Source organism: Solanum lycopersicum, chromosome 2 (assembly GCF_036512215.1).
Source record: "Solanum lycopersicum chromosome 2, SLM_r2.1".
Lineage (NCBI taxonomy): Eukaryota > Viridiplantae > Streptophyta > Magnoliopsida > Solanales > Solanaceae > Solanum > Solanum lycopersicum.
In genome coordinates this window covers 53845820-53868964 of record NC_090801.1, presented here as the reverse complement: position 1 = coordinate 53868964, position 23145 = coordinate 53845820, and the positions used below count along the sequence as shown (strand labels likewise).

At 32.3% G+C, this 23145-nt stretch overlaps 3 protein-coding genes and 1 non-coding gene across 5 annotated transcripts; 1 reads left to right on the top strand and 3 right to left on the bottom strand.

Annotated features, from left to right (window-relative positions):
- Positions 1-2375: 2375 nt before the first annotated feature.
- On the bottom strand, positions 2376-2570 carry LOC112941004 (U2 spliceosomal RNA). The gene has a single exon (XR_003245832.2). It is a non-coding gene; the product is annotated as a U2 spliceosomal RNA (small nuclear RNA).
- Positions 2571-7376: 4806 nt separating this feature from the next.
- LOC101262073 (inactive LRR receptor-like serine/threonine-protein kinase BIR2) lies at positions 7377-9947 on the top strand. Its single transcript, XM_004233294.5, has one exon. It carries the CDS (start codon positions 7710-7712, stop codon positions 9519-9521), a length of 1812 nt encoding a protein of 603 aa, XP_004233342.1. The 5' UTR covers positions 7377-7709; the 3' UTR covers positions 9522-9947.
- Positions 9948-12270: 2323 nt separating this feature from the next.
- On the bottom strand, positions 12271-16398 carry LOC101262377 (uncharacterized). Of its 2 annotated transcripts, none has more exons than XM_004233295.4 (10): positions 15930-16398; positions 15754-15848; positions 15479-15574; positions 15059-15163; positions 14856-14960; positions 14513-14651; positions 13314-13429; positions 13151-13207; positions 12645-12886; positions 12271-12555 (listed from the first exon to the last, which is right to left on the bottom strand). In XM_004233295.4, the coding sequence occupies exons 1-9, from the start codon at positions 16090-16092 to the stop codon at positions 12746-12748; spliced, it is 1017 nt and encodes a 338-aa protein (XP_004233343.2). In that variant the 5' UTR covers positions 16093-16398; the 3' UTR covers positions 12271-12555; positions 12645-12745. The 2 variants fall into 2 exon arrangements, with proteins under 2 accessions (XP_004233343.2, XP_019067770.2); XM_019212225.3 differs by having other exon boundaries at positions 13151-13226; positions 15930-16253.
- A 1008-nt stretch (positions 16399-17406) lies between these two features.
- On the bottom strand, positions 17407-22154 carry LOC101262682 (probable prolyl 4-hydroxylase 6). Its single transcript, XM_004233296.5, has 8 exons — positions 21806-22154; positions 21631-21717; positions 21486-21543; positions 21024-21128; positions 19162-19219; positions 18868-19043; positions 18713-18773; positions 17407-17906 (listed from the first exon to the last, which is right to left on the bottom strand). The coding sequence occupies exons 1-8, from the start codon at positions 21919-21921 to the stop codon at positions 17614-17616; spliced, it is 954 nt and encodes a 317-aa protein (XP_004233344.1). The 5' UTR covers positions 21922-22154; the 3' UTR covers positions 17407-17613.
- Positions 22155-23145: the final 991 nt, after the last annotated feature.

The window sequence follows — 23145 nt, the reverse complement described above, 5'->3', positions numbered from 1 at the left end:
CAATCCCTTAATTCATTCAATAGTATCTCTTTAGACTTTCATACCAATATGACTTTCTTTCCTTACGTAAATGTATAAATTGATTTATATTTGTTATTGTATGAATTATTATTGATTGCTTCAATTCATCGATGACTGAAGTTTGTGTGGAATTGGTGATTGTATAAATTAGTTATTTTTGTATATAATTCTATAAACAGATTATTCCGAGGTGGTTTGTATTTGTATATTTTGTATATGTATATGTCAGTTTTATTTTTGATGGAATTAATATTTGCATATGTATAATTGATTGATGATGGTAGTTTACGTGGGATTAGAGTCCGTGTAAATTAACTATTTACATTTGCAATTCTATAAAATGAGTATTAAAATGCCTAATATATATTTGTATATTTTGTATATGTATAATTGATAACATGAAATTATTATCTTTATCAATGAGCTATTTTCATCTATAATTGTATAAAAGGAATAGTGACAATTGATTTTTACTTAAATATATGTATATGTATAATTCACACCTGATTTGTACTTATATATTTGTTATAATATCTTTCAAAACTATTTTGGATTATTCTTCATCCATAAATTTGATTTTATCTAATTATAAATTTAAAAAATCACATGAAATTACAATCATATACAAATACAAATTAAAAGGACAAGTATGAAACCACAAAAAAGGAAGAAATTTAACGAAAAATTGAATTTATTAAATTTGGAAATCAATTTGTGTTGAGGGATTTAAGGAGAAAATAAGGTAAAGGATTATGATAAACAGAAGGGATCATTTATATATATAGAAAAGGGACAGCTACACACGCTTATACAAGCCGAAAGGTAAGCAACATAATTAGAATCACGAATTGGCGGCGAGTGATAATAAAAACAAACTCTAGCTATAATAAATAATTAACTAATATAAGTTTGTTTAATCATGTAATTTTTCTTTTTGTATTATTGTAATACTAATACCATAATAATTTGCCTCCCTAATTAAAAAAAAAAGAGTACAAGTACTATAGAAAAAAACACAATTTAAATCCAAAACAGGAAGAAAAACAATATATAAATGTCAAAAATAGAACAAGTATTTATTAATTAAGTTCTTCAGCGTGTAACGATTTTTAGATGTTTTTTGCTATAAATAATAGGTAAAAACCTTACTTTTCCTTCGTAATTTTCACTATTTACTAATGTTAGATTTTTTAAACTTGAAAATAATATTTTTTTAAAGTTGTTAATAAATAAATCTTGAAATTCGAATTTGTGTTTTGCACGTACATTTTAGTTAATTTTTTAAAAAAAGTTGTGAGGGGAAGTGGAAGTTTTTAATGAGATTTCTTTGATTTTTATTTATTTGTGAGATTCATATAAAAATAATAATTTATTTTTGCTATGTCAATACTTTTTTTTAGTAATAAATTGAATTAAGTGATCTTTATTGATAGAAAGGTCTAAGTTTAGTGATTTTAGTGATGTAAAACAAAGTTTAATGATTTTGCTAGATAAATTTTCAAAGTTCAGTGACATTGTGAGATATTAACTCTATATAATTTACATAGTAGAACACAAACATGTTAACATAGTTTGAATAATTAAAAGGAAAACTTTCACACATAGCTACTAAAACATAGTCCATTATAATCATTACAATTCGTAGCTACATGTTATAAGGAGGAGAGAAGTGAGCGAGACTAGAAGAGAAAGGTGAGAGAGAGCGCAAAAGTTGGAGACGTAAATTGTATGTGTGTATTGGTTAAAGATATTCCATGTTATACATATGTATCTGCATAATATGGCAAGCGAGACTAGGAGAGATGCAGCAAATTAGGAGAGGGAGGAAAAAGACAGGTATTATTATATTATACATATGTATTTGAATAAAAAGCAAGCGAGAAGGGGGAGAGGTGGATTGTACATATATATATATATATATTGTTAGATAGTTGCATTATTATGCATATGAAATAAAAAGCAAGCGAGATTAGAAGAGAGACGAGCAAGAGAGGTGAATCGTATAATATATATTATTAAATAATATTATTATACATATTTATTTGTATATTCTAACGAATTATATATACAACTAATTATACAAACTTGAAATCAACCCACGTAAATATATAATACTAGTCGCCCTTTTGCATCATATCTAAGGGACTCCAATCGAAATGAAGACATCATTGAAAAATCCCGTTTTTGATGTTCACATTGTGGCAATTATAACAAATTATAAATAATTAAATAACAAATTATAACTGTAACAAATTATTAAAACATAATTTTATAAATTATTAGTTACTCAAATTTGTATTAACGGGCCTAACAGTAGTAATGGGCCAAGGTGAATTAATTTTGGACTAGAATTGGTGGGGTGCGCCAGGCCCGTGCAGTAGTGCAACGCATGAGCAACACTTGAGGGTCCACGTAGCAAGCTACGTTAATGAACTCTCCCCTTAAAAAATTGAGTTAATATCATGTGAATCAATGATTCACATATCAGATATTCAATTGATAAGAACAGATACTACACTTGATCTTAGCCAAAAGACCGAGAAAGGTATGATCTTTCAAATTGAAAGGCCTCGATTTTTATAGTAACATTTTTCGTTGTCTACACATTAGTTCTCTTCGATGTGGGATGAACAGAGTCTTTCATATGTATCAGCCTCTGCCTAACGTGAAAATGAATTCGAGTTATTGCCTAGCTGTTAAATGGGTCAGAATTTGCTGTACAAATTGAACAATTTTGATGTTTATATTATTTCATTGTGATAGTCCTGTAGATTTACAAGAGATTTATTCATTGTTGTGCTACTAAATTTGGAACCTTGTTATGAAAAAGTATATATTCGATACACAAATTTTCGTAGTGTTTTGAAATAAACAATTGTCAAATAAAAAATAAGAAAAAACTGGAATGAATTCAATATCACAATACAAAGTAAATAACGAAAATGACTGATTTTATTTATAAACTTAAAAGAGTAAATCATTATAATTGTACACATTAGAATCATGGACGGTTCAAGCACATTAGTGGTCTAAAGTCAAAATAAAAAGAGGTCTTAAACTTTTAAACATTGTTGATATAACTTTTATATAGTGAAACTCTACTATTATCATTTTTCAATTGGTAATATAATTAATTTATATTATCTTTCATGTGACATATTACTCCAAATAGCCTAAACTGACGTGTTATTTAACCCCAACCTGTGACAATTTACCCGAATTGTTTACTTATACATATGGTTCATAGTATCATTCTAAATTAATAGACACCTTGAGTATACATGTATTAATGGTAAGTCAATTGAGTTTTGTTAGAGAATAACTAGACACACACAAAGTAATATGCTACATTTGGTATAAGCAAAGGATTATTGTTACCCACTTCTAACAAAGAGTATATTTAGGGCCCGTTTGGCTATAAATTTTTCAAATAATATTTGGGAAAAATTTGGCAAATAATGTTTGTTCATACAATTTATCATTATTTGACAAATATCTCAAATTTTCAAATACTAGTTTTTTCTAGTATTTGGGCCAAATCTCATTATTTGGATATTTTAAAAATTAAAATTTTACCCCAATCTTTTATCTTTTACAAAAACACCCTCTCTAATAGTTGTTTGCGTTGTATTACATCATTTTTACGTGAACACCAAAATAGTGATGAAATATGTAGTGAATATTAAATAATTATATGACTGTTGATGAAAATTATTAAAAATTGGCTTTAGGTAACAAAGTCATGTACTTTGTCTACTTCACGATGTATGGAATAATTCTTGTTGCACTCACTCCAAATTACCACATTGCTTTAGTGTCATAGACATTATTTGTTATTGTTGTAACGAACATTCATTGCCTTGTAATACAAATTTTTAGTTAATTTTGATAGTTTTTAAAACTTGTGTGTATAAATCATATTTTTCTAAAAAGGTGAAATATATTTCCCAAATTTTATGGCCAAACACATGGTGAAATTTCACCCAAATTTTCACTCAAATAATATTTGCTAAGAATATTTGGAAATCTATGGCTAAACGCTAGCTTAAACTATAGTCTTCTATATAGTTCAGAGTCAATTAATACAAGTATACATCAAGTTTTTTTGCTTTCTATCTTCTTAAAATTATTCAGTATTTTAAATATACTTTATGTTAGATTAATATATATTCACAGCGGAAGCATATCAAAGATTTTTACTGCTTACATGAATAATAAATAGTCAATACCGTTTATGCTAAAACAAATATCATGCTACAATACATAAACATACTGAAAGTTAATTTGATAAATATCTCTTGAAGCGTGAGCGAATACCTTCAAGCGAATCTCCAAGTTAAACGAATCTTCAAGCGAATTTACAAGATATTTATGGTCTTCTACCGTGATCCCAAGCCACATCCGAACTATGTCAATACTCGGGTGGGCAAGCACTAATCCTCATCTTTCTAGGTTAGGATAATCTCTGTATATAAAGATTTCTTTCTAATTCAAAAAGGAATAGAAAACCTAGTTTTTCTAGAAGACTAAAAAAAACCATATTATTCTTTCTTTTTTGCATAGAATTAGGATTGTGAGTTCTAGTTAAATATGGGCACTATAGGGGCCACATAATTAATTACCGAGGTTTTCTATTATGAAAATAATTTCAATTAATTAATTTGAATTATTCTTACCATAATAAATTACAAACCATCCCACTAGAAATTCGTAATTACACTCCTCTATTTCGTAATTCCCCATTAAACACTTATGTAATTCCCCATGTTAAGATTTCAGATAGTAATCAATAAATTAAATTATCGACGAATTTAACTTAATGATTAATTTCCTTTAGAACACTACTTAACTTATTTCATGTTTCGTATTTATAAATCCACTTGCAAGATTTGACACGATGAAAACTTCTAAGTTTCTCAAAAAGGCATATCAATCAATCTCTATAACGAGACATGAATTTCATCAACTAACTTATTATTTCACAAATATACATTATTATCATCCAATTTACCAGGCATATTGACCCATCTCAGAATCTCACCTTTTAATAAATCAAGACGATAATTAATGTATACAAATCATAATAGTTCTATCAGGATTAAGAATATAAGTACATTTAATAGTTTAGAGAATATGTTTTTGCCAGTCAGTCTAAAACAACTATCTCTACACGGTCCCGTTCAATACATACAAAATGTACTAGCACAAGAAGTTGGAACTATACCGTTACCATAATCGAGATAAATTACATATAATCTTGTACCCAATAACATGTCCACTTTCCATCGTAGATTGTGAACCAAAAAACTTTATACTTATAAGAACCGATGATTTCATCCTGTGTGTATAAACTAAAACTCTACACACTAAATCATTTACTATATAAGTAAATAGACATCATAAACAAATATATGATCTAATAAATTTAAGTAAATATTTAATCTCTAATATATATTATTTCTTAACACATGATTAATAATAGTATATATCCCAACAATTTATTCAATTTATTTGAATTTATATGTATAAAGATTAATTTAAGGGGAAATGCTCCTTCACAAAAAAATCTCCATTCCAAATATTTTTATAAACTCAAATTTTTTACATCAAAGTGTGCTTAAACTTGAAAGATTTCAAAAGTGATCCTTTAAAGTCTAAAACAAGCAAGCATATTCTGCCAAAACATAAATATGCACTAATAATATGGGGCACTTTCTTTGCAAATGTCAAAAAACCAAAACTTAGAATCAAAGTAATCATATTGTTGATTATTCTTTACCAACTATTCTTTTTTATATGGTAAAAAATAAAGTCCATTTGCAAGTGATGTTGCTTTGTAAAAAATAAACAATGTTTTTCATTTATCATTATATTCGTGTCTAACTTTAAAAAACGTAACTCACAATGATAATAAAGATAATGATAAATTATAAAATTTCACCCAAATTTTCTTAATTTAATTATTTGATATTTAAAGTTCACTGATTCAATTAATATGAATTCATAATAAATAAGAAGTTAAACGTTCACTAAGAAAATTCTAATGATAGAGTAATTCCAATCATACCCACTACACAAATTAATAGAACGAGACATGGAGTTGTGTTAAAATTTTAAATTTGTGTGGGGATTAACCAAATAAGTGGTGTAATAGGAGCTAGCACTAAATCAAAATGTAGTTAGGTAAGATTTATATTCTACTGTTTTATTTTTGTTTTTTTACAAATAGTAGAAGGGATAAGTAATGGATTATTATTATTATTACTTGTTAGTGCAGCATCCAATTAGTAATTTTTAATTAACAAAAAATAACATAAACATTACATTTAAAAAAACAAACAGCGATGGGATCTGGTCAAATATGAGAATTTTTTGAAGAGGGAACTTTTCTTGATTATTACATGAAAAACGCACTAACGTAGTGAAGGTAAAATTACAAAATATTTAATAATCTGATTTTATGATAATCAATTAATAATTAATAAGGTCAATTACTTAGACTTCAGTTTTTGCCAATTCTTTTCTAGGCAATTAAATGTGATATGAATATGACCTAACAGAAAATTATAAAATTTTGACCAAAGTTAGTGTTGCTTTCTATGAGTTCCTAGGCTAAAAGATTCAATTAGGGCCCGTTTGGATGGGCTTAATAAAAGCAGCTTTAAAAAAGTACTTTTAGATGAATCTTCCACTTAAATTCTTTGTACAAGAAAAAAAGAATTGATTGAAATCATAATTAATATAAAATATTTACTTCACCAGCAATTTCAAAATACCAATAATCAAATTACTAGTACTTTCTTCTTTTGTTTTCATTCGTTTAGTGTAAAAATAGATACACATTTTATTAGTTCAATTTAAAAATAAAAAAAATATTAATCATAAGATTCAAGTACTGTGGCTAGTGTTTGACTCTAAATTTCTAGATATTATTGGTATTATATTTTGGGTAATATTTTATCACGCTTTTCATCATAAATTTAAAAAAAAATATTTAATTATTTTAAAAAATGATAGCCATAAATTTTTAAATTAATAAAACACCTTTAAGCTTATATTGTCATTTTATAATGAAATGTTTCGTTAAAAATAACCTTTTAACATCGTAATTGATAACAACCAAGAATAAGAAAGTTATAATATCTAACAATACATTAATCACATACTTAAACTTATCACTAATTCAACATGAACTATAACTCATTAATTAATTAATTTATTTTTTTTGCATCGTTCTATATAAAAGATACAAGAATGATTTTTAATTTTAGAAAAATTTCAAATATTAGAATTTACTTAAAATACTAATTTTTTCTAGTATTAAGAAACTAAGATATTTGACAAATTGTATAACCAAATATCATTTTTAAGTTTCTCCCGAGTGTATTAAGGCCAAATGGATCCTCAATTAATTTTTTAAGCACTTTTCCTTTAAAAAATCAGTCAAACAAATTAAATCGAAATTGAATAACAGAAAAAGATATTTTAGGTGCTTACTCAAGGAGTCCACTCCATTAACAATAATAAATTAAACGTTACAAATTCTCGGAATCCATAATCCAAGGTTCCACTTCATCATTCAAAGTCAAATGTGATCTTCTAGTTTTTTGCTTTTTTTCATACTTATATTTCTCATGTAAACAATTCATCAAACACCTTCTATGCATCTGTATACCTAAAGCTCAAAGATGAATCTTTTCAGATTGATCAATCTTCCCTTTATTGTATTGTTTCTTGTATTTCAACCCCTTCTTCATTGTACTGCTGTTGCTGTAGCTGAAGATGATATAAAGTGTTTAGAAGGAGTCAAGAACTCCTTAACAGATCCAAAAGGGAACTTGAATTCATGGAATTTTGCTAATTCTACAGTGGGGTTTATATGTAAATTTGTTGGTGCTTCTTGCTGGAATGACCGTGAAAATCGTCTCATAAATCTTGAACTTCGGGATATGAATCTCGGAGGTAATGTTACAGATTCGTTAAAGTATTGTCGAAGCTTGCAAACTCTTGATCTTTCTGGTAATCAAATTTCTGGTTCAATTCCTTCTGATATTTGTACTTGGCTACCTTTCTTGGTAACCCTTGATTTGTCCTACAATGAATTTACCGGTTCTATTCCGTCTGATCTTGTTAGTTGTTCTTATTTGAATAAATTGATGCTTAATGATAATAAGCTTTCTGGTAATATACCACCTCAGTTTTCTAGTTTGGGGAGGCTTAAGATATTTTCTGTCGCAAACAATGATCTTTCTGGTAGGATTCCGGAAGCTTTTGATTCGGCTGATTCTTTTGATTTTGGAGGAAATGATGGGCTTTGTGGTGGTCCGTTGGGGAAATGTGGGAGGCTTAGTAAGAAAAATTTAGCTATTATTATTGCTGCTGGTGTGTTTGGTGCTGCTGCTTCTCTGTTGTTGGGCTTTGGGGCTTGGTATTGGTATTTTACCAAGGCGGGGAAAAGGAGGAAGATGGGGTATGGATTAGGGAGAGTTGACTCGGAAAGGTGGGCGGATAAGTTGAGGGCTCATAGGCTTACTCAGGTTACGTTGTTTAAGAAACCGCTTGTGAAGGTTAAGTTGGCGGATTTGATGGCTGCCACAAACAATTTTAGTTCGTCGACTGTGATAAACTCGACTAGGACGGGGACTACGTTTAGAGCTGTTCTGCGTGATGGTTCTGCGCTTGCTATTAAACGGCTTAAAGCTTACAAGCTAAGTGAGAAGTTGTTTCGAATGGAGATGAATGGGCTAGGACAAGTTCGGCATCCTAATTTGGTGCCACTTTTGGGCTTTTGTGTTGTTGAGGAGGAAAAGCTTTTGGTTTATAAGCACCTGTCAAATGGTACTTTGTATTCATTATTGAAAGGGAACACAAGTATGTTGGATTGGCCTACTAGGTTTAAGATTGGCTTGGGTGCTGCAAGGGGCCTTGCTTGGCTTCATCATGGTTGTCAACCACCAATATTGCACCAAAACATATGTTCTAACGTTATTTTCCTTGATGAGGATTTTGATGCTAGAATAATGGATTTTGGGTTGGCAAGGCTGGTGACACCTCCAGATGCAAAAGAGACTAGTTTCGTGAATGGGGAGTTGGGTGAATTTGGCTATGTTGCTCCGGAAATGGTGGCTTCACTGAAAGGGGATGCTTACAGCTTTGGGGTTGTGCTTTTGGAGTTAGCTACTGGGCAAAAACCTCTAGAAATCACTGCTGCTGATGAAGTTTTTAAGGGAAATTTGGTGGACTGGGTAAATCAGCTCTCTGTTTCTGGTCAGATTAAAGATGCAATTGATAAGCATATTTGTAGAAAGGGCCATGATGAAGAGATTGTAAAATTCCTCAAAATTGCTTGCAATTGTTTAATTTCTCGGCCCAAGGAGAGGTGGTCTATGTATCAGGTATATGAAGCGCTGAAGAGCATGGCGGAGAAACATGGTTTCTCTGAACATTATGATGAATTTCCCTTGCTATTTAACAAACAAGAGACCAGCAGTCCCATTTGATACATGAATGGGAAAGCATTATGAGATATTTCACATCTAGTGAACACAAATGCATTATATAGTACGTTCTTCACTTCTCTTAGGTGCAAGTGGAATCAGGCACAATACATATGTTTCGGTGAAGTACTACCACATATATTGCTGTATTATACTGTGAAGTGTCAAATCATTCTGAGGTCTTCTGCTCGAAATTTATGATACAGATTGCTAATATTATTGGTATCTTAGGTTTATGTTTCTCTTCTGCATTAAACAAGACGGTAAGCAAAAGCTGTCACAGTTTATTTGAAAGCTGTAATACTACTTTAGCTGTTTATAACTGACGTGGGCATTGGCCTTTTTAGGGTCGAGATACGTTCAGTACGTCACTTATGGTTTGTAAGATCAAATCACACTAGATTTCCCTAATGGATTGGTTCAGTAGAATAGCTACCTCCACGCTAAAATTAATTCATCTAATCGGAATGCTATCAAGCAGGATTATTAGTAATTACCCCTTCGGATTAATTTTGGATGATGTTGATCAGTAATTGTAGGGTCCTTAATTTGTGTCTGAGTGGGAATAGTTTTCACTAAAATGGAAGTTGAATGGGCTTTCTAAGAGCTACGTGCCCTCTTGAATTTGATTTGGCAGCTGAATTTTTCATTCACTTGATCTAATCTGCTTCTTTACAATCTCAGAAACATAATGCACAATCTAAGTTTCCAAGTAGGAAAAAAAAAATTTCTTGTTGACAGTTGAAACTCTTTGCAATAATAGTTATCAAGGCTCTTACTTTTCCCCTCAAGCTGAAGCTCAAGCTAAAGCTCAAGCTCGGATGCGTGTTATCATGTGCTCTCCTGCTTCCCTGAAAAGTCATTTTGTAATATTTCAAAACAATAGCTTGTAATCTAATAGTAAATGAAGGGTTCACATCTGTCCTTGTCTTTAACAGAGCTCCAGCTGGGGGACTATATGGACTCTACGTATTAGAATATCTTGGTAAATAAGCTAGCTCCAGCTGGGGGACTATATGGACTCTACGTATTAGAATATCTATAAGCTCAATTTTACCTATCCATTTTTAGGTACGGTTTTAGATTATCTCATGTTATATTTCGTTACAGTAGATGAGTACTGTTGACCCTTTTCGAAAGCAAATAGATATGGTTGGATAAGCAAAGATGTATACTTTTCTTACTCATGAATGTTGCAGGGTGGAATGTTAAAGCATTGAAAATACCTGTTGTGTATTGGATCAGGTTCACTAGGTACTCTTCTTTTGCTGACATAATTGAGATTGGTCCTTTGAAGAGAATGCCTTTCTGTTTCTATTATCCTTCCAGTGTCTAAATGTTGATTGCTTGTCGTTCCAGTAACTGTTTTGGCTGCTGCAGGCTTTACTAAAATCTCAGCAGAAACAATACAGAGAAAAATAAGTAAAAGAAGAGCCATCAATAAACTGCTGCCGCGGCCAGCACCATCACCACCCATAACTCCAGTGTTACTATCTCAAATTTTCCCGTCTTTGATCTTCAATGCACATTTGTGAATCAGAGGAACACACCCAACACCAAAATTTCCTTCTGTTCTTGGGATGCTCTTAAATGGATATTTTTTATTTGCCTAAGATTAATATATAGCATGAAAAAGTTAAAGTTGGTTATATCCAAAGACCAAAAGCAACAAAAGGGAAAGGTAATTTGAAGATGTGGGGTAAAAAGTGAAGAGAATTAGGCGCAGGTATAGGCTGACAACAGTTTATAATAAAGTAAGATGTCCAATTATTTATCACCTCGGTAGTGCAGGTATAACATTGCCAAGGGGACATAGAAAGTTCAGCACATAAAATTAATCCATAATTTCTACTGTGTATTGTTTTTTCCCCAAAGAGCTTAAAGGGTTAAACTACCAAGTTTAAAATGCTGACGAAAATTCAGGTTAAACTCATCATATTGGACATTCATGATTGCTGGCATTGAAAAGGTGATTTGGACGCAAGAAGGAGCCATCAAATTCAAAATCATTGCAAGAGCAAATCAAAGAAAATTTTGTTCTTTATTCCAGAAATAATTTGAATATACTTGACGTCTTTGTATTTTCTCCAAAGAATCTGTAAAGGGAATTTCCTGAAAAGAAGTGCAGGCAAAAGAAATCGTAGAAGAGGGCACATTATTAGTATATATGCTTGAGTCTGCTAAGCAGTATGTTCTAATCACTGTCAGGCCAATAATGTATGGTCCCTATCGAATATAGAGCTTTCAAGACAAAAGATACAAAAGTGCACATGAGAATATCAAAGATGGAATGATTGCACACATAGTTTGGCACACTAGTGATGAAGTAGAATAACTTTAACCCAGGAAAACTGATACCAACCAAACTTTGAAATAAGATGACATCAATCATCAGAAGTTTGAAATAATGTAGAGCTTATCAGACTAAAGACACCCACATTCAATAGCGAAACATTTTAGTCACACTTATCTGAATCATTGGGGTTCCCAATTATTAGAAGCTCATATACTGACAAACTTTACTCTTCAGTTTAGAGGTATAGGACAAAGAAGCTACCTCTAGTATAACTCAAGGTACTAATTATCGTGGTCCATTTCCATCTTTCTTGACCTATCTTTACAAAAGAAATCATGCTACTAATCCAGCTTTTTAATTCAAAAAATACACCAAATTTTCCATATACAACTTCAATTTGATGTTGAAAAGAGAATGCGGGATGGAATTCATGGGGATCAGATCAACACTTCAAAATTTGAAAATAAAATTTCTTCAGCATTCTCCAATAGCATAATAATGTAAGGCATGTCAGCCAAGGCAAGGATAAGCAAGGTATGGCATATAAATGTCACTTTAGAAATCCATTTAGGTGTAAAATAGGCAAGACTAATATATATCTACATTTACTAGCAAACTCCTGCAGAAAACTCGTGATGCCTTCTTATGGATGGATGTGCATTAAGAGTGAGTCACTGAGTCAAGTACGGCATACAAATAGGGGAGCTAGGTGATGCAGAATGCCCCCAAGAAGAAATCGACCTGCAGGTTAAAGATCCATCAAATTAATCATAAGATATTCCAGGCGAGACTATTAAACGATATATAAGGTCAGGACAAAGGAAAATTACCATGTAAATGAATGGTGAGGACTGGGGCAATCAACTGTTTGACAACATTTTACATCACCTCTTGACTATAAGATGTGTTATGCAATCCTCTTTAGCTAAATTTACGATGCTGAAATCTCCACTTCCTTGAGCAAATCCAGCTTTTCCTGCTTTCTCTTTGTCTTCTCTACATATTTCTTCTTCAGTGCCCACTTTGGTCCATATATTGCCAAATGCGTTCGACCAAACCGCCGATCAGATATCTGTATTTTTAGTAACAATAGAAAGAGAATTAATTCTCGTGTAGATGAATGATTGAACCATACATCCAGCTAGCTCTTCAAAACATTTTCGTTTCTGTTGAAGAGAAAACACCACCCAAACACATCTACTAAAGATAGAATGCAGAAAGCAATCAACGATATTTTTAATGATAACATCCAAAAATAAAAGTCCTAGTACATGCACTCGAGCATCATAGGGGGATAGTGCTGTTCTTAATACTGAGAGAATGAGCTGCTCAATACCTTAACAAGGCAACCACATGAATCCAGCATGTCAGTTCTGAAAGGGTACTCCACCAGCTGAATACACAAAAACATGCTGACAATTACCACAAAAGTTTTTTATTGGCAGAACGCAGAAAGGAACACGATGGACTTACAAAGCACAATATACTGAAGCACTTACTATAAATGTATTTTCTCCCACAATTGATGATTTTGAAATTTGATCCATTAATATACTGTAATCAACAACAGCGTATGGTGGTGTAACACTAATATAATCAAAGCTCCCATCTTTACCTGAAAAAGTAAATATAAATCCTAGATTATTATATTTCAGTAAAAGAGCAGCATAGAATTTTCATGGTTAGAGCTTTGTTTTTGGAACACATCATCCCTCAAAGTTGTAACCAACTGTTAGTTCTTGAAGACTGCCAAACGAAATATCAAAAGAAATCACGCATTTGAACAAAGAGAAGAGAAACTATACGGCTTGCAAATTTTTCAGAAGTACAGGACTGGTTAAGTTAGATTTAAAGGATTGACTAGCCACAATCAACAACAATATCGAGGGAACCTCCAGAAAGTCTGTTGAGCTGGTCTGGCACCAAGCATGTTATGAATTAGCACCAACCATATCTGCAATGACCCATCCCCTAATCTGAACCTCTCTTATCACTCTCTTCTGCCAGATTATTACCAATACTAACTGCAGGTGATAAATGTTAGATGTCTGGTTAAGTTTCATTTACGTTGTTGACAAATGACTATTGCGGTATGCAGATCACAACTACCTTTGCCATTGTTTGACTTAAAAGAACTAAATCTATAAAGCAGTCCTTATTTGCTAAACAGCATGCCTTCGAAATATGTTTCATCAGTGGGATAAGAAACCTCATCAATGGTAACAGTTATAGGAAGTCTACTATTAGCACCATATTAGGCATCAAGCAAGAAAATCTTACCTCCAACTTGCACCTTGATTGACTTATGTAATGATAGTGAACAAGGTCTCAGTTTGAGAAAAGAGATACCACAAGTGATATAAAGGCATCAGGATAGCCTATAGTTTTTTAGATTTTTACTTCAGTAAAAATGTTCAAGGCGTTTCATTTTCTGTTTCCTTTGCAAAAAAAAAACCTTATTTTTTGATATTTCCAGGGCAAGTAATGAACCTTGTTTCTAATACATTTCGGAGTGAGTAATAATCTTTTATTTTTGTACAGAATTGTACAAGAAAACATCAGATAAAATATTTGATGAGCCTTTTAAGAGAGAGAGAGATATCCTATTGGACGTTAAATCAGAATTACTGATTCATGATACCATTAACTCCCAAACTTACTCCGCTTGTGGGGCAACATCAGGAAGAGAAACTCTTACCAAGAAAATGTTCGGCACGCTCCAAGAAGCTTTCAACACGGACAGTATGTATGACAGACGCATCAAGGAAACCAGTCCATTCTAAATTTGGCCGGAGAACATCTGAGACAACCCAAGGGTCCATCTCAACAAAATGCACCTAGGAGTTTGCAAACAGAAATATGAAACAGAAATGGTATGAGAGCAATATGACATGGAAAAACTGAATAAAATATAAAGCTCCACAAATCAACAGCTAACTTAAGAATAAAATCAAACAGAGACAATAAAAATATCACTATATAATAAGTAAATGAAATTTAGCATATGTTCCAGAAAGGGCTGTTACAAATTAAATGCTAACCTCAGAACACCCTCGGCTGATGGCTTCTATACCAACTGATCCTGTCCCACTATATAGGTCCAACCAACGGCCCGGCCTCAAAGATGCAGGGCAACCACCCGCTGCCTAGATAGCAGAGAACAATTTTAATAAACAACATTAAAACAGTGCAACTTGCTTTACATGAAAGACGAACTGCTCTTAATGGCTAATAAGAATCTCACTTGCAAAATACCAAATGCAGCAGCTTTTACAACTTCCATCATGGGACGCACATCCATGCTCTTTGGTGAGAGTAATTTCTTCCTTCGAGCCGTCCCCCCAACTACCTGAACAAAAAAGTCCTTGTAATAGCAAAGATATCACAACTACTTGTTTGTCTGACAACAATTGCATCATCACATGACATGGGTACTTGGAAATGAATTACAAACCTTTTCCTTAGTAATTTATATGACTAGCTCATCTAGTTTGCTAAGTGTAGACATGCAAAATTTTATGGTATCAAGTCCATACAATATTTGGATTATCACACTTCATAGTGGAATCTTAATATACTTGAATTATCAACAAATGAGTCGAAAAAAACGGAATTCTCTCATTAGTAGCCACAGATTCAGCTAACATGTCATTGAAATGCAAACCTGAAGCAATTTATGTGTCTCCCGTGTATGTTTAGGTTCTTCTACTAGAACCTGTTTTCCGGTTCCGCTCTTGGATTGTTCTCTTCTCTTCTTTGTCTATAACTCCAATGAAAACACTACTGTTAATATCAATTAATTAATACAACTCAATTTCAATCTAGTTAAGGTCATCTGTAAGAAACATCTACATTAACGTCTATTCAGTCCCCATTTTAATTTTATTTTAAATGAAACAAATAATATTTTCATAGAGGGTAAAACAGAGAACAACGTACCTTTGGAGATGGTTCAGATAAGTACTCATCCGGATTTAACCCGTATTGTTCAAGTAACTGCCTTTTCTTATCAACTGAGAGTTCATTTTTGGATTCTGACAGTATAATTTTTTTGTTAGATTAACAACAAAAACATCCAATTTCACAGAGAAGATAGAGGAAGCGAAACAACTTACTGGAAGAGACTGTGATAATGAACGGCCGGCGACGATTGGTGGCTGTGAAAGGATATCCGACGAGAGCAGGATTGAAGCTAAGCAAACTGGTCTCCGGAACGATTGAGTGAGACCGAAGAGGTAAGAGAAAAGAAAATGCAGTGTGTGAGGATGAAACCGCCATTTGTGTAAAACCCCAATTGCAAAAAGCAAAATTTGGTTGAAGTGATTTTAAGCCTTGTTCATTTTTAAATTGGGGAGACACTGTTTAGATAGAGTGGAAAACTGGGGAATTATATGAGCTAAAATTGTTCTCCCTTTCTTCTTTTTTTTTTTTTTAATCATGAAGATGATTTTTATTTTTAGTTTTAGTTTTACTCCTTTCTGTCACACTTTTTGCTCTCATAAACGCTAAAATTCACAAGATGATAAACAATCTTTTTTTTAAAAAAAAATAATCTCAAACCTGAATTGCTAGCCAAATTGTAACATTTTTTAAAGTGCATGTTTTTGGTAGCTGATAAATGATTAGCAAATATTGGAGTTAACAATTACTCCCTTCGTCTCTATTTACTTGTCATATTTTTCTTAAGTTATTTTTTATTTGTCATTATTAATAAATTAAAAAAAATTGTTATGAGTAAATATATTTGACATCCTATTAATTAATAGAAGTAAAATGATAAACTTATTATATTAATTATTATTTTTAATATGTGTATCAAGCTAAAATTTGACAAGTAAATATATGCTGAGGTAATATGTTTTTTTTTAAAAATAAAGTGCTGAATTGTAGTAAGTAGTTTTTATTCATTTATACTAAACAACTTAACTATCCTTAAATTTATTAGTTACATGAAATATCCTCAATAATACAAATTAAAAATGCTTAAACAATTTATACAAATATCCTCAATATTACAAATTAACTAGCAACCTACAATTCATGAGTGATGACTTATGATAACTACTGATATTGAAGTTTTCTTATCTCTTGATAAAAGAAAAAATCTGAGATAAAGTTTCACTAAAATGACATGCCTTCCGAAAAATTATAAAACCAATTCCAATATATTTATCGATTGAAATATAATTTGGATGGTCCATCTCTTGTGGACAAAAAATGGTAAGAGTATTTGACTAGTTACAAGTTTTGTCAAAATCCTTGTGTGCACTTGAATTCCCTTGGCCTAAAGATATATTTTAGAGGAGTTTTGGAACTTTTTTTTTTTGTGGTGCCATCTTTTTTCTCTTTCCTACTACGTTTCATCAAACACGAAATTTAATAAGAAAATGAAGATTTTTGAACATCTCACCACTCACCAGCATAGTTACCAGATAACTACGGTAACCAATACCTATGATAGATGAGTAAGTTTTTTTTAATTTCATTTAGACATTGAACCTTATAATTCTCCTTCCACCTTATAAACCATTAGGAGGCCAAACCCTTGGGTTCATATTACAAGCAGAGACCGAAAAAAACAGGGCAGGCAAATTTGAGGGTGATATCAAAACTTTGATATACACAGTGCTACTACAAAAGTAATCAGTTAATCAATCCACCGTGTTTCGAAAAGATCTCCTTACTTTAAACTGTCTAAGAGGGTACTTAATGTACAAACCAGATATACAAAGAATGTGGATAAGATTGCTCAACTAGTAATATTTATATGTGATAGGAAATTTTGTCTACATATTCCTGTCAGGAGCAAACCTTGCAGCTCTTCCTACAATGACCTACAGAATTTTCAGAACCCACCATGTATAGAGGATTTTTATCACATTCACCATTAACAGCCCACTGGGAGCAGCTCGGATTTTGATCTTGGCATTCATTATTAAATACAGTCTCGAAGGACCTCACATGAATCCATTTAGTAGCAGACCATTTCTCACCTTCGATAACTGGACAGCTCCCATGCAAGCTTAGGGGATCAGTTGTTGCATTGAGATGAAGACTGAAAAACAACAATGCATCACCCTTCCTAGGTTTCACTGCAAATAAGACATGAACATATCGAAATTGAGAAGTTAATTACAAGATTTATTTCAGTGGTTTTATTTGTTGTTGTTATAATGACAAGCTTTACTTCAGTTCTACTGTGTTAACAACATTTTTTTCCCCTTAAGCATCTTATGGTGGTCTATGAAACAGGATGAAGTGTTTTGTACTGATTCTTCCATCTTCTACAAAATTCATTGAGATCCTTTTCACTACATGGAGGGGGATGTGACAGGAAGGCTGGGGTAAGCTGATGGTGAAATGGATAACTACTGAGATTGCTCTCTACATCTAGACAATGTGAAGTACAATCAAAATGCATACCACAGCAATTAGGTTGCTTTGCGTAGAACGACGAGAATAAAGAGAAGATGAAAAAAGATACTGAATGCTGAACCATACAGTAATGACTGCGTAGTCCAGTCAGACAGGGGAAAGAAAGGACGCATGCCGCTAATAAGATCCTCGACCAATAGAATACCATGCAAAGAAGCACATTATAAAGTTGTTTGCACAATTGTGGAGATTTTACCATACTACAAGACAATTATATGGATATGAAGAAAAAGGGACATGTCATTTGCTACTTATTGAAGAAAAAAAAAAGGAACATGTTATTTACATTATAAGCACAAGCAAATGCTCCATTACAGAAAATTTGCAAGAACACCTCCCTTTATCTTCTTCCCTATTATCCCTCATCATGAATCCATATATGTGTGTGTGTGTGTGCGCGCGCGCGCGCACTACCAAAATAATACAGATGCCACACTCAAACTATTCATGGTGTGAGACATACCTGCATATCCATTTTTAGCACAATCTGACCAGTCATCACCCTTTGGCTGAGATTTTTTTGCCTGCAGGTTCCCATTAATGAGGGAAAAAAGAAAATACTGCATCACAATCGCCGGCATAACAGAAAAAAGGATTAATCATACAATTATTGATTACCTCTGAATTAGGAAATATGGTTTCCCCGCCCTTCTCTACATCCGACAAATACATAAGAACAGTAGCCACCCGATGACCACCTAGCTCTTGATTGACCTTGTCGTGGAAATAATCATAATGTGGCTCATACTTTTGGCCATGTTCATAATGCAGTATTTGAATAGATTCCCCATTCTCTGTATTCCAACTTAATAAAGTAAGAATCTCGCTTACGCATATATATACACATATACAGTACAGACACATGAGACAGTGAGATGAAAGCCACTTAACATCCTTGAAGCACTGCAGTACCTTTAGGAAGGAATGTCCAGGCAGCTATCCTAGCTTCCACATTAGCCACTACTTCATCCTTATAAAAATAAAAAATAAAAAAATATCAGTGGTCACTTTCAGCAAAAATTACATAGACTAATATAAATCCATTACGGAAAAGTTTTTGAAGTGGAGAAGTAAAGCGGCATAGGTACAGATTCAGGAATTCAATTTCCATTTGACACAGAGATAGTTGAACTTCCATATAGTCAATATGAGGACATGAAATTACAAGTACGTCCAGCTGAAGAAATAAGCAGAAAAACTTCGGTGAGAAAATACAATCCAAAGGAAGTCATTGGCTCAACCTGAAGGGGATGTAAAATGACAAGCCATCTCTAAGAGTTTCTAACATCATTAGATGTCAACAGCATAATGCTCTAGAGAGGTTTCCAATACTAGAGTAGAGATCACTGAGGGTTCACGTTATGCTTGGTTCACTCAATGGTACATGATTAATGATGCTACCAATTTCACATAGAATGGATATGAACTAGTAGAAACTCTAAAGTACATATCGAAGTATGTTTTAAGTTCTCAGTCAATGGTACATGATTAATGTAATGTTTGTATTGAGACTATCCCAGAAGTTAAATCCTTAAATAATCTTCAGACATGCCATTAGTATCTAAGAAGAACCTGAAATACCTAAAAAGGTACAATTTTCTGTATATAAACTTCATTTATATTTTCCAGTTTTAAGTCTTCTCTAACAGGATTAAACTTTAACTAGACAGGGACAGTTTGGCAAGCTCGTTACTTTTTCTTCAATTAGGTAACACCACATGCTCTTAAAGCATACATCAGTGTCGCTGTAAGGAGTTCCTAAGAGAATTCTGTAATCACAAAACCATAGCTGGACTACTTTGACATTTGCAAAAATAAAGATCAAAAGAAACTTTTTACTTGCAGACCTGGTATTCAAAAATGAGAATCCTGATAGTAAACTGAATCTGACAGGGGACCAACTGACTAGTAAGACAAATTAAGCAACAAACCTCAAATCTGGCCATAAGCAGTGACATAGAGATAAGTACAGGGACTGAGCTTTGACACAGATTCCTTGGAATATGTTAATAATTAGTTCATTATCATCCGATAACAAAGATTAAATTACCACTTTCTAGTCTCTTCTATCTAAGCAATAGCCAAATTGGAAGTATGATCTTGATGAGGGAAAGTAGATCGTATCCTACCACAATCAAATTTTTAATTGGGTCATACAGGCAAAGTTCCACAATACCACAAGGCTAGAGCCTTCACCGGAAATATTAACAGAAATAGTCCGCTAAGGTTATCTTTTTATATAAAAAGATGGTTCGCTGAGGTTATTAGGAAGTTTAAACACTAATTCATATTAAATTGATCGTTAGAAAAGGCTCCAATGCTAAAGATCCAGAAGATCTAAATCTAGTTATCCAGTGATCATCTTTGTAGAGTAATCAATGAGGTTCACAACCAATTAATGATTCTTCTTTGTGAGATCTGTCAACCTCTTTCTTTTTTGTTTTGGTTTCTTACAGGTGTCGCTACCTGCTTCACGTCCCAAACTAATACAGATTCGCACAGGCGCGGCCATTGTTTCGGTTGGGGGATCATATACATCCCACATAATCTTTGGTGGTGCCCAGCTCTTTCACATATTCTAAATGACAAATTCTGATAGTAAAAATAGAAACAGAAGTAACTAGAAAAAAAAATTACTTAACATCAAAGGCATCACAATATAATATTTAACAGTCACAAGGAAGATGACAGAGCACATCCAGATTGATACATCAAAAAGGGAGAAGAAAACCATCAAACATTTGAAATCACAGAGAAGGTAGGATTTAGTGAACCTGGCCTTTGCTAAGAAACATGCCAGAGCTTGTCCGAACTTCACTCTCTACGCTCTTTCCTGACTCATTATCAGCCACCATAGACTTCTCCAGCTTATCTTTAGCCTAATCATTCAAATTTCAAAAGAACATAAACAACATCAAGCGAGCTTAAACTACTATGCAAAAGAGAGATCTTTCAGCGCCAGGGAATTAGACAGTATCAAATAGCTAGAATTAAGACTTCACTACTGTTACTCCGCATACAATGTGTCCACTATTCATCAGGAGCCTTTCGATTCTAATTTGAGATTTACTCATCATTCATCCGTGCATAATGTTCCTTCATTAATCCTAATTGTCTTTAACTTGTTATACAAACTAATCTAAGATTGACACATACTAGATTAACTGATAGCGCATTTTTCTCTGAAAAAACAACAATCATGCATTTCTTATTGTACTATAGGAAGAAAATCTAACCAGAGTAATGAGATGATCACATTCCTCATCGGTCAAAAAATTCCTATAAATGAAAGCCCTGCACAATTCATTTCATTATCAGAGTCACTTAAACATAACAAAATGCACTTACACAAACAAATAGACCAAAAAAATAACGGAAAACCTCGGCCGCCAGGAGATTTGCGTCACCCGAGTCGGATCAATTGTAGCAGACGATCTACCAGTCACCAATTTCAGCACCGACAATTTTCTGAAAATAAAAGCACAAATGCTTAGTCCATATAACGTCCATTTTAAGCAAAAAAAAAAATCAACGAAAAACATAACAGAATTCATACGTTTTTCTATCGCCATGCCCACCGGAGACTCGAAGAGGTGTAGAACCAGAGAGATCAGGGAAAATAGAAAGTAAACAGAGAAAAAGCAGAAAGAGAAAAGGAAGTTGACGGTCCATTGGGAAGTTACGAATAATGTTCGTGTTTTTGGGTTTAATATTTCTTTGTTCTCCAGGGTTTCGCTTCTTTATTTATTTATATACTTTTTTTTCACAACTCAAAGTCATGGAAAATGAATGAACTAAAAAAAAAAAAAGGAGCACTAGCAGATCCCTGGTCTAAGTTAACAGATGCGTTATTTTCAAAGGTTCGGCAGTGCGCCCGTTGAATTTTATTTCCGTGGTTGCAAGTCAATTTTTTTTAATTGAGTATTTGATATTTATTTTATAACTCAATTAAATTCAGATTAAAGTTATAATAAAATAATATTTAATAAAAAAGATTTTATTTTCATATAAATTTAAATAAAAATATTTAATTGAAAATGAAAGAATATTTAGTACTCCGTCCTAACCCATAGTCAAAAGTCTTTTTTTCCGGAACGTTCTGCCCAACTACTTGTTTTTAATAGGCTAATTAGGATATTACTTTTGAGAGTAAAATACAAGGAAAAGGATAACCATTTTCCTTAAATTTCAGTTCTGATCTAACGAAAAAACTATGACCATTTCAGTTTGGTTAGAATTTTTTTCATTTTATTTTACAAATTAATGTCCAGTCTTAAAAATTTGAAGTAAATACCCCAATTCTATTTTTATTTTTTTACTACAGTTTCTTTTAGAATTTATCTTAATAACATATATGTACATATAGTCTATTATAAATTATATTTATTTTTAAAGCATATTTCATACTTTTGAAAAAAAATATTCGAACAAATTAAAAAATATTTTTTACAAAACTATATGATCAAATATAATTTTATCTTCAATTTCAAATAAAGTGATTCGAATTATATTTTTTGTACAAAGTACTCCATCCTTACTTGTCTGTTTTTTTTCTTTGTTTGTCTCTAACAAATAGGTTCTTTAATTAATTTACTCTTCATTCTTTTGAATACACTTTATCTATATATCTTATCTATTAATATCTGAATTAACAGTGGAAGAACTTCTTCGAAACTTTACAATACTTATACTTCAAAGAGAATTAACTTTAAGGTCACAGCGAAATAATTTTAAATTTAAAAATAAATAATTTGAAATAAACTTTTTTAAAAAAACCCTAAAAATTGTTTTTAACTTGGATAGTATGTGACAAAATGGAAAACCAGGGCAAAAGCGTCCAAGATGCTGGACGCGGCAAAATCTTTGTCAATGATTGTTAACGTGGCCCATATGACT

Coding starts and splice junctions, on each gene's coding strand:
- LOC101262377 (XM_004233295.4), bottom strand. CDS start 16,092: ATGGCGGTTTCATCCTCACACACTGCATTTTCTTTTCTCTTACCTCTT. Junction 13,208..13,313: donor TGGGAGAAAATACATTTATA/GTAAGTGCTTCA, acceptor TTGTGTATTCAG/CTGGTGGAGTACCCTTTCAG. Junction 12,887..13,150: donor CATGTGGTTGCCTTGTTAAG/GTATTGAGCAGC, acceptor CTAAAAATACAG/ATATCTGATCGGCGGTTTGG.
- LOC101262073 (XM_004233294.5), top strand. CDS start 7,710: ATGAATCTTTTCAGATTGATCAATCTTCCCTTTATTGTATTGTTTCTT.
- LOC101262682 (XM_004233296.5), bottom strand. CDS start 21,921: ATGGACCGTCAACTTCCTTTTCTCTTTCTGCTTTTTCTCTGTTTACTT. Junction 19,220..21,023: donor TGTTTCTTAGCAAAGGCCAG/GTTCACTAAATC, acceptor TATTTTTATAAG/GATGAAGTAGTGGCTAATGT. Junction 19,044..19,161: donor CTGGACATTCCTTCCTAAAG/GTACTGCAGTGC, acceptor GTTGGAATACAG/AGAATGGGGAATCTATTCAA.